We start from the raw sequence: 12,104 nt of genomic DNA, 5'->3' as shown, positions 1-12,104 counted from the left end.
AAGGATCCAGAGAGCACTCCAGCACTACTGGGCTACAACTCATACCACACAGTTCAGCCACAGAACACAGACCGAAACACGAAAGGAGGGGGTGTATCCATATTCATCAAGGATACCCACACCTTAAGGTTAGTGGTGCAGCATGATACCTCCGAGATCATCCATGTGCAACTAACATTGGGCAAATCTGCAATGCAAATTGTGGCCTGTTACAGATCACCCTCCATGACCCAGGACCACCACTCGGCCTTTCTGGAGACACTGGAAAACATGAAGGTCCTACCGAACACCCTCATATTGGGTGATTTCAATTACCCTACCATTAACTGGGAAAACTACTTGAGTACAAACTCCCAGGCTCAGCGCTTCCTGGAATTTATCAACTCATATGCCCTGGATCAGCTGGTAAACTCCCCTACCAGAGGCCACAACATATTGGACCTGGTCATCACCAACATGGACGACAGGTGTTCCCGTACCAGAGGTCAACCCGTCACTGGTTATATCAGACCATAAACTAATCACCCTGGATGTCCACACCCCACCACCACCCCCAACCAAGGAAACCACAGTGAAAAACCTTTCTATAGCAAACTTCACCTTACTTAAGACAGAGGTGGTAAGTTTCACAGCCCCCACGCTAAAGGATAACACTGCCCAAGATGCAGAATTCTTTACAACTGCACTCTATGAGCACCTATAAGGATGCATGAATCGTGCCATCCCTAGCAAAACCAAGACTCACTCCCCTAAGAGAAGGAAACCAGTCTGGTGGACCCCTGCCATAAACAGGTTATACAACAGGAGGAGGAAACTAGTTCAGAAAAAAAGCAAATCCCAAGAAGGAAAGACATCCCTGATTAGTATCAGTTAGAAACTAAGGTCCCTCATAAAATCATCATCTAAGGCTAACTTCGAAAGAAAAATAGCCAAGGATTCGAAAGATAACCACAAAGCCTTCTTTAGCTATGTCAAGAATCTAAGTGGCAACTCGCAGATATGCTCTGAGCTAGTGCAATATAGCACAAAATATACTGAACCTACTTGATATTGCCAACATCCTGGCAGTTAGATTCAGTGCAAGCTTCACCTCACTCTCACCTTCAAAAGGGCCCACAACAATACCGGAAAAGTGTAGTGTCCCGGAAATCACAGAAGCACAGATGAAAACAGCCCTTTCAAAAGCCAAAAACACAGCATCAATGGGGCCAGATGGTGTCCCAGACTGCGTCTTGCATGAACTACAGAACAAACTAACCCCCCACCTAAACACGCTGTTCAACTTCAGCCTCTCCACAGGCTACATGCCCATAGAATGGTGCACAGCAATAGTTATTCCGCTCCACAAAGGAGGGGCCACAACTGACCCTGTTAACTATTTCCCCATAAGCCTGACTAGCCTGGTCTGCAAGACTATGGAGCGCATCATCATTGAACTCATTAACAAAGACATTGGGAACCTCCAAACACTTGACCCGACCCAGTTCGGCTTTGTTAAGGGCAGATCATGCCTACTAAATCTGGTTGACTTCTTCGCGACAGTCACCAAGGCCATAGATGAGGGAAAGGTGGTTCACTCAGCCTACCTTGATCTCGCCAATGCGTTCGACACCATTCCTCACTTGGATATTACAGAAAAACTCACCAGCCTGAACATAAACCCCTACATCACAAGATGGGTTGCCAACTGGCTTACAGACAGAACTCACACGGTAAGAATAGCGGGCTCCAGGTCCAACTCTAAACCAGTCACAAGCGGTGTCCCGCAAGGCTCGGTTCTGGGACCCCTACTGTTCAGCATATATTTTTCAGAAGTACAGGCAAACACAGGAGGACTATGGCTAACCAAGTTCGCAGATGACTGCAAACTGGGAGCCATACTTGACTCTCCGGCTGACATGGACATCCTTCAAAAAGGCCTTACTGAGACAGACACCTGGTGTCAAATTCATGGCCTCAAGCTAAATGCCAAAAAATGCATAGTCATCCCGTTTGGGAAAAACAAAACACCCACGAATTACCACATAGGCAGCAGCCCCCTTAATACAGAAGAGGTAATAAGAGATCTGGGGACCCAGGTAGATAGTAATCTCTCCTTTGACAATCAAATTGCCAAAGTAGTTAGGAAATCCTTCTATGTGGCCCATCTAATTATTAAGGGGTTCGTATCTAGAAATAAAAAGGTTATAGTGCCCTTCTACTCGTTACTCATTAGACCCATCATAGAGTACAATGCCCCATTTGGGATGTACCTCACAAGACACTTCCAACAGCTGGAAAGACCACAAAAGCACCTCACCAAGAGGATTACTGGCCTCAAACATATGTCCTATGCAGCCCGACTAAAAAAACTCCAGCTGTACTCAGTGGCATATTGCTTACTCAGAGGTGATCTCTGCCTGACTTACAAAGCCATGTCCAACTCAGAATTGATGGACATGCTCCACCTAAAGAAATCCAAGTCACTGCGAGCCACATGCTCTAGTGAGCTAAACCTTGCCACAACAATAAATAGCACATGCTGGAGGGATAGATTCCTGTCACAGAGACTTCCCATGCTTTGGAACAAAATTCCTAACTACATTAGGCAGAGCCCCTCACTAACACTCTTCAAGAGAAGCCTTGATGAGTGGATGGGTAACAGAAAATACACCCCTGGGATCACTTCATTGGCTCTGCTTGACAGAGGCTCAGTTAATTAATCAATGGGGCGGCGAAAGCTGACACACTCTGGCTAGGCTTATAAATGCCCACGGGCAGATAGCCTAGTACCTACCTATGAACCTATAAAAACTCTACCAGTGCTGCTCTTTTATTTAGGACCCCCCCATTTCTTTCTCTTTGCTTATACTCATATCAGTCCTTTATATGGAAGACAGTCTTTAGCCTGCAGTCCAAACAAGTTATTGGCATCTTCCCATTCTATTATTTTTCCCTCTCTAGTTATTTGCTCCCAGTACCTTGGTTTCTTTGTCACTTTTCTCCAATACATTCCCGCCCTCTCTGCCTATCGTCACTATCCTTAATTGTAGTCATCCCTATCAGCAGAATCTCCTTTCTCCATTCCCATGTTGGCAGTTCTTAGAAGACCTTCTGTTACTTTATGGACATAATATTCTGTATGATTACTTTTGTTCTCTTTAAAGGTCTGCATCTAAAATCCCAGTGTCTCCCTGTTACTTGAGCTTCCCCCCTGTTTCATCATCATCTCTTTCCACTTTTAATTATAGTTTTCTGCTTGTGCTATCTATAACAGCCTTAACTGTGTTACTTTGAAATACCCCATCAACTCAGGTAATCCCAATATGCCCTGTTCTATTGGAAGAATAAGCTTATCCCACTTGACTCTTGCCATCTTTCCCTCCCAGATAAAATTCTTCAGCTCTTTATTAATTGCTATCCACAACTGCTCTGGTTGATAAAAATATGCCTGACCAGTGTATAAGACTAAAGGGACTAAAACTATTTTAACTGCTTGTATCTTACTATCAATATCCACATAACAAAGCTTCCATTTTCTCAGTTTTTGTATTATCTTTTGTTTAGTCTCTTCTACATATCCTTAGCTTTAATTTTAATTTTAATTCATAGTCCCAAATACTTAATTTTATCATGTCCCCATGAATATGGACATTGCTGAACCATTCCGTATGTGGGTACATAATTTACTGCTATTGATTTTGTTTTTGCTTCATTAACTTTGTATCCCAAAAGCTTTGAAACTGTCTCAATATGTTCCACAACCATGTAATGTCTCTTTCTGGTTTTGTCAGGTATAAAATGATGTCATCTGCAAATACAGCCATCTTTTCTTGACTACCATACCAATTATATCCTTGAATTTCTAAGTCCCTTATTTTCTTTTCCAGTGGTTCTAAATATAATGCAAATAACAAAGGAGAGAGAGGACACCCATGCCTGGTTCCTCTGCTCAAGCATACATTATCAGAGAAGACCCCACCCACTTTAACATTCGCCTCTGATCCTTCATATAGCCTCCTAATCAACCTTATAATTTTTTCAGGGAATGCAAATGATTCCAGTGCTCTCCTCCTAAAATCCCAGCTTACTCTGTCAAATGCTTTCCCTGCATCAAGACCCACCAGCAACAGTGATATTTTCTTACATTCTGCTTCCCTCTGGATCATCACTGTTCTGTTTATGTTGTCAAATGTTTGCCTGTTTGCCTTCCCTCCACAAAACCACATTGATCCATATCTATCAATTTTGGCATCACTTTTACCATTCTTTTAGCCATTATAGACATAAACCCTTTATAATCATGATTTAGTATTGAAATGGGCCTGTATAAAGCTAGATCTGATGGATCTTTACTCTCTTTAGGTATTACAGCTACCACAGCCTTCTTCCAGGATGTTGGTACTTCTCCTCCTCTTAAAATACTGTTAAAAAAACCTTCCAAAACTTCATAATTTTTCCCTCCTAGCTTCCAAACTTCCACGGGAATAACATCTAATCCTGGGGACTTTCATGTAGACTGGTTATACATCACCATTTTTATCTTATCTCTTCTTATCCTAACTGTTAGTAAATGAGCCTCCTCTCCCTCTTGCCTTGGCATATTTAATACTTCCATAAACATTTCCATTTGTACCTTTTCATGATTTCCATATTTATCTGTTTTATATAGACTTTCATAGAGTTTCTGAAATATTTCTAATACTTCTACAGGATCTCTAGTTATCTTCACTGTAATAGGCTCCCTAAGCTTGATGATAGCCCTTTCTACACTCTGTTGCCCGAGTTGTGCTAAACATTTTTGTGCTCTAGCGTTATCAAAACACAGTTGCTTAACACCACGCTTTCTAAACTCATGCATATTATCAAGGTAGTCCTTTATTTTCTGTATAGCATTCTGCAGTTGCTCCTCTTCTTGTTCTGTGAGATTCCCCCCATTTTGCAATACTTAAAAATTTGTCAGTCCCTTTAAATAATTCTTGTTACTTCTTAACCATATCCCCCTTTCCTTGATTTCCACCTTATTTTTACATTCTATTTTAATTTTACCCCACTTCCTAGCTATATTTTCAGAAGAAGTTTATATCTTCTCTAATAGCTCCTGAATAATTTCCACTACCCACTCCTTAAATTCCTCTCTTTTCAATAGACAGGTGGGAAAGCTCCAGTGTCTCATTTTTATTTCATTACCCTGTGTTTTTATTTTAGCTATTATTGGTACATGATCTGAAATAGTTATTGGATGCATATCAAGACCTTCAATAAAATGCACATGTTCCTGTGAAATGTAAATTCTGCCTAGCCTAGCCTGATTTTTGTATCTTGGCTGATAATATGTAAATTCACTCCAAATTCCTAATACTGAATGCACATCTTCCATGCCAAATATTTTCAAAAATATATTTAAAAATCTACCCCCCCTTTGTTATATTTCCCTTTCTGCCCCTCCTGACACATATTCACTGTTGCAAATCAAATTCCAGTCCCAACCTATAAATAATATTCCTTGCTGAAAGCTGATTATTTCTACCAGAATTTTCTTTAGCTCTACTACAGCAGTTTTTGGTGGAATATATATATACATGCCGGTGTAATATTAATCCCTTGGCAGTAGCCCCTTAGTACTACAAATCTACCATTAATGTTTTTTTTCTACACTTCTATTACTATTGGAGTTCCTCTTACAATTAATATAAGTAGTCCTCTCTTCCTTTTCCCCAGGTATCCTGCTGAATAACCATCCTAAAAATCTTTACTTATCAAATTCACATGTTCAGTTCTTTCCAAGTGTGTCTCCTGTAGCATAGCTATGTGCACTCTACATTTTTTAATATAGTTCACTACTCTTTCTTTTTTGGATTTATCTGTGAGACCATTAACGTTTAAAGACATTATAGAAAAAATCATATTCCTGAGGGATTATAATTCTCATATTTTAAGTATATCAGCTTTTTTTGTAAAGTGCAAAGTTCCATCTTTTGTGTTGCATGCATGCACTGTTTGGCAGGTTAATCTTTTATACAACTGTTTCTTGTCATCTGCATTTGAACCTATGTCACATCTTGTAGAACTTTTTGTTTTATTGAAAACCCTCAAATAAACACACAGACACAGACACACACACACACACACACACACACACACACACACACACACACACACACACACGCACACACACACACACACACACACACACACACACACACACACACACACACACACACACAATATCCCCCTAAAACCTACTAACTTAATAATAACACACAAAACTATGTACATCTTCAAATATTGAAGTTTTACCCCCTTAAAAGGAACATAAGTTCCAAACTGTCAGCCACACACACAGACTCAAGTTAAACAGAAAGAAACAAAGCTTATCCATGCTAAGATGCATGGTAGAGCCTGCGATTCTATAAAGAGCTGTCTGGTTTTGCCTTATTTTTATAGCTCTCCCAGCTGGGAAACATTTGAATGCTTTCAGAAAATATTTTCTCCATGCCATTTCTTTTTATCAGATTGTCTGCTAGTGACATGAGTACCAGATGCAAGACTGTTTACTAGAAAATAGACCTTATAATATTCAATATATTTTTTCATTTACTTGCTTTCTGTCAAAATGTGTTACTATATAAAGCTAACACAGCCATTCCCCTATGCAAGAATGACAAAAAACACATTATTTTTTCTTTTGTCATGCTCTATTAACCAGACCCCCTTTTTAACAGTGCATTGCCTACATTTCTTAAAACTAAACAAGGAGAAAGAGAGAAGAAGGGAGAAAGAAGCAAAAAGAATAAACAGAAGCACCTATTTACATTAGAATCCCCATTACACTTAAAAACAACTGAAAAAAATTACTTTATAACAAGCATAGAAAATCATGCACCACTTAAGTAATACTGTTAAGAAAAAATAGTTTTACTTACAATTAAGTCTCTCCCTCCTTTCCCCTCTCCTAAGTATTTTTCTGAACATTATTGAGATGCAGTAGGGCATATGCTTTAGAGTCCCCTACAAGTTTAACAAAAGTCCAAACAAGTCCAATATTTCCAGATTTTCTTGTTCTGTCCTGTTTCACAAATATAAGTATTCCTTTGTAATCTCACATTTGTCAGTTTCCAGGTTACTGATTTTAGTCTCCAAACATTAATGACATGACGTTGGACACAGGCTTTAGTATCCCTTACAAATTTAACAAAGTCCAAGAAAGTCCAATATTTCCAGATTATTTTGTTCTATTCCTGTTCCTCTCCATCTCATAAACATTGTCTCTGCTTCATCTCCAGTGCACTCTTGATTCCTCTAGTCAACTTGTGTGTTTTTTTTTCTCTCTCTCAGTCATTTTCCATTCAAACAATGGGAAAGGTTTCACTGGAACAGTCTCTATCTGGTCTTTACTACCAGAATAACAATAAGTAGAATCTCCTTCTGTATCACAGCTCACTTTTTGGTGGACAAACTTTTGTATTTCTTTCTTAGCATGTACTTCATCAAAAAATGTTTTTGTTCCTCCAGGGAAAAATATTTTGAGGGTTGCTGGGTACAGCAGCTTGAATCTCACACCTGCTTCTCAGCATGCCCTGTATAATGGAATAAAGTTATTCCTCTTCTGCCTGGTGTGCAATGAGTAGTTATTCTCCACAAACACTCTGCTGTCTCCCACTATTAGTACTTTGTCCTTCTGTCAGAGTTTTGTCAGAATCAACACCTTCTGCTTGTTAGATTGCATTTTTAAAGGTCTGGGTTGTAATCTCATAGCCAGGTTTGGAGCATACACATGATTTGCCCTTGTTGTGGAATACCAGTCCAGTTGTTTATTTGTAGTTTCATAAAATTAATACAGTTTGTATTGTACAGCAGAAAATCTAAGGTTTTCCCTATGTGTTCTGTCCTCTAACTCTATGATTTTTTTAAACATCTCTTCTTGTGCAGTCTTATATTCAGCCAGCCTTTTCTTCATTTAAGCCTCTGAGTTTTGCAGTTCTGTCACATTATCTGAATATCTGTTCAAAGCTTCTTCTATTTTTCCAGCTTTTTATTGTTTTGTGTTGATATACTCCATCAGTGTTTTGTTTATTTTAACCAGGTCTGTTTGCAGCTGCTTTATACCTTCCTCTAGGTTACTGCAATTCATGTCTGGAACTTGCACTGCTTCTTTCTGAACAACTGAAATACTTTTCCCATTCTGTGTTTTTTCCTCAACTTTTGTAGTTGATTTTCCTCCAGGTCCTTTATATTTCTTTTTTCCTGGCATCTAAGCAGTGCACTTACTAGTCAGTTACTGAATTCTACCCAGAAATTTAGGTCCATTGGCTTTCTCTGCTAAGTTTCTGTTTCCAGAATTAAGCTGTTACTCTATGTGCAGTTATCTTGAAAGACATTATTATTATTATTATTATTATTATTATTATTATTATTATTATTACAGAATCCAAAAGCAGTTGATGATTACTACTGCTGACTGTTTTTCCTGTAATTTAAATGTAAATTGAGAATGTTTTTAAATGTTAAAAAGCACATTGAGAGAGGCACGTGACAAATATCACTTTGTGCATTTTATTATAACTACTTACTAAAGAGTACTGTCCATCTAAATAATTAATATACTATAGTCTTTGCTTACCTCATTTTCAGTTTTGGGTGGTGCACACTGAGACAAATCACAGCCATTTGCTAGGAGACTGTACCTCCGGTCCACAGCTCTGGGCTCTGTTCTCCTGTGGTCTCGGTAAGAAAACATGCTATGTCTCCGTTCCAGTGCTTTCTCATCCCCTCTGCTCTGCTCTCTGTGTTCCTTTAACTCCCCATACACAGGGATTTGTCCCCCAGTCACCCGCTCAACATGATCTGGGTGTTTTTGGGGATTAATACTACACAAGATATCTTTGTCTGTTGACTGTGGGGGAGGCTGGGATATTTCAGATCCGGGTTTTAACGAAGTCAACAAAGGATCTACAATTACAAGCAAATTAGAAATGAATCCATGCTTTTTCAAACAAAACACCCAAGAAATATTCATAAGTTATACACAAAAATTAGTGTTCAGTTCCTAAACAGTAAATAATTTATGACTGTCTCCACAGTATCATTGTACAGTTATTGTCAATGGTAAGTATTTGAAAGAAAATATTTTGGAACACAGTCTAAGAAATGTCATTAAGACTGGGATACGCAAACAGAAACCTTACATGACAATACACTTACTACAGCTAGCGTTAACAAAAACAAAAACAAAAAAAAACCTCATAGGTTCATAGGTAGGTACTAGGCTATTGGCCCTAGGGCCTATATAAGCCTAGCCAAAAATTATACCCTGGCTTTCGCCATCGAAGAAAATTATTTTCCTGTGCCCCTGTTGAGCAGAGCCACAGAAGTGATCCCTGGGGTGAATTTCCTATTTCCCATCCAATCATCAAGATTTTTCTTGAAGAGTGCTAATGAGGAGCTCTGTTTGACATAGATAGGTAGTCTGTTCCAGAGTATGGGGAAGTCTCTGGGACAGAAATCTAACCCTCCAGCATGTTCTGTTTATTGTGGTGACAAGGTTTAGGTCTCTAGAGCGTGTAGTTCGGAGGGATTGGGATTTCTTTAAGTGGAGTATGTCCAACAGCTCTGGGTTTGACATAGCTTTGTATGTTAGGCAGAGATCGCCTCTGAGTAGGCGATATGGAACGGAGTAAAGCTGGAGTTTTTTGAGACGGTCTGCATAGGGCATCTGTTTGAGGCCAGTAATCCTCTTTGTGAGGTATTTCTGTGGCCTTTCTAGTTGTTGTAGATGTCTTGTGAGGTACATACCAAAAGGGGCATTGTACTCTATAATGGGTCTAAAGAGTGATGAGTAGAGGGGAACAATGACCTCTTTTTTCTGGATGAGAAACCTTTTGTGATGAGGTGAGCCACGTAGAAGGATTTCCTGACCACTGTGGCGATGTGATTATCAAAGGAGAGACTACTGTCCACCTGTGTCCCAAGGTCTCTTATCACATTTTCGGCGTTAAGTAGACTACCAGCTATGTGGTAGTTCATGGGTACAGAGTTTTTACCAAAGGGGATGACAATACACTTTTTGGTATTGAGCTTCAGGCCATGGCTTTGACACCAGGCATCTGTCTCAGTGAGGCCCTTTTGTAGTATGTCCACATCATTAGGAGTTTCAATTATGGCTCCTAGTTTGCAGTTATCTACAAACTTTGTTAGCCAAAGACCTTCTGTGTTAGCCTGTACTTCAGAGAAGTAGATACCAAACAGGAGAGGACCCAGGACTGAGCCTTGTGGTACTCCACTTGTCACTGGTCGGAAGTTGGATTTGGAGTCTGCTTCTTTCACAGTGTGGGTTCTGTCCATGAGCCAGTTGGCAACCCATCTTGTGACATAGGGATTTATACCTAGTTTAGTGAGCTTATCTATAATTCTAGAGTGGGGGATGGTGTCAAAAGCCTTGGCGAGATCTAGATAAGCTGTGTGAACCACCATACCCTCATCTATGCCTTTGGTGACTGCTTCAAAGAAGTCAATCAGGTTTAGGAGACATGAGCTGCCTTTTACTAATTCAAACTGGGTAGGGTCCAGAGTTTGGAGATTACCAATGTCTTTGTTTATGAGTTCCATGATGATATGTTCCATGGCCTTGCAGACCAGGCTCATCAGGCTAATGGGGTAGTAGTTCCCGGGGTCCGTCATGGCTCCCCCTTTGTGGAGTGGGATAACCATCATGGTGCGCCATTCAGTGGGCACAAAGCCTGAGGTGAGGCTATGATTGAACATGGTACTTAGGTAGGGTGCCAGTTCATTCTGTAGTTCATGTAGAATGCAGCCTGGGATATTGTCAGGTCCCATGGATGCTGTGTTTTTGGCTTTGGAGAGTGTGTTTTTTACCTGTGCAGCCGTGATTACAGGAACTTTGCATTCTTCCGGTATAGAGATGGGCCCTCTAGGGGGTGAGAGGGGAGTAAAGTTAGCACTGAACCTATCTGCCAGGATGTTGGCAATATAAGTTGGTTCTGTATATTTAGTGCCATTGTGCTGTAACTCAGAGCAGATCTGAGTGTTGCCATTGAGATTCTTGACATAGCTATAGAATGCTTTGTGGTTGTCTTTAGAGTCAGTGGCAATTTTGTTTTTGTAACTAGCTTTGGAGGATTTTATGAGGGATCTCAGCTTCTTACTGAGGTTGACCAGGGAGTTCCTCCAGTCATGGGATTTTACTCTTTTTTGCAACAGTTTATTTCTTCTGTTGTAGAGTTTGTTTATGGCAGAGGACCACCAGATTGGCTTCCTTTTTTTGGAGGATAGCATCTTGGTTCTATTAGGGATATCATGATCCATGCATTCGTGTAAGTGCTTATAAAGTGCATTTGTGTAGGATTCAACAGTCATACCTCTATTGTCCGTCTGCATGGGTGTCATGAAGTTTGCCACTTCTGTCTTAAGAAGTGTGAAGTTGGCTTTGGAGAAGTTTTTTACGGTGGTTCCCCTAATTGGGGGTGGGATGTGGATGTCTAGGGTGATTAGCTTGTGGTCGGATCTGACCAATGAGGAATTGACCTCTGGTATGGAACACTGGTTGCCCACGTTTGTAATGACCAGGTCTAGGATATTGCTGCCCCTGGTGGGGTGTGAATAAGTTGATCCAAAGAGTTGGAATTTATGAATTCCAGAAAATGTTGAGCAAAAGATTTAGTACATGAGTAGTTTTCCCAGTTAATGGTGGGGTAGTTGAAATCACCCATTATTAGGGTGTTGGGTTGTCCCCTAATACTTTCCAGTGCATTAAGAAATGAGGAGTGGGAATCCTGGGGCATGGTGGGGGGGTCTGTAGCAAGCTACAATTTGGATTGCAGTCTTACCCAGAGTTAGTTGCACTTGGATAATCTCAGATGCATTATGCTGTGCAACTAGCCTGGAGGTGTGGATATCCTTAATGAATATGGACACGCCTCCACCTTTAGTGCTTCAGTGGTTAGGTGGCTGAAAGGTGTGGTATGAATTATAGCCTGGTAATGCAGGGGTGCTCTCTGGAGCTTTGAACCAGGTCTCTGTCACTGCACAGATGTTGATGTTCTCCATTTTAAGGAGTGCCTCGAGTGAGTGCATTTTGAGGTTTAGACTTCTAGCATTACCCTCAG

General features: G+C 40.3%; 1 protein-coding gene across 2 annotated transcripts in view; it reads right to left on the bottom strand.

Annotated features, from left to right (window-relative positions):
* The window catches only part of LOC122793164 (coronin-2A-like), a 2,539,836-nt gene that overhangs the window by 35,928 nt on the left and 2,491,804 nt on the right, over positions 1–12,104 (bottom strand). For both annotated transcript variants that reach the window (XM_044060980.1, XM_044060981.1), the window contains one exon: positions 8,603–8,931. In XM_044060980.1, coding sequence (XP_043916915.1) covers positions 8,603–8,931 — 329 coding nt within the window. The remainder of the gene's footprint in view (positions 1–8,602; positions 8,932–12,104) is intronic.

The sequence above is a fragment of the Protopterus annectens genome, chromosome 2.part0 (genome assembly GCF_019279795.1).
Source record: "Protopterus annectens isolate FY-2018-M chromosome 2.part0, PAN1.0, whole genome shotgun sequence".
In the NCBI taxonomy this organism is placed as follows: Eukaryota; Metazoa; Chordata; order Ceratodontiformes; family Protopteridae; genus Protopterus; species Protopterus annectens.
Note: the sequence above shows the minus strand (reverse complement) of the source record. Positions and strands in the feature narration are given on the sequence as shown.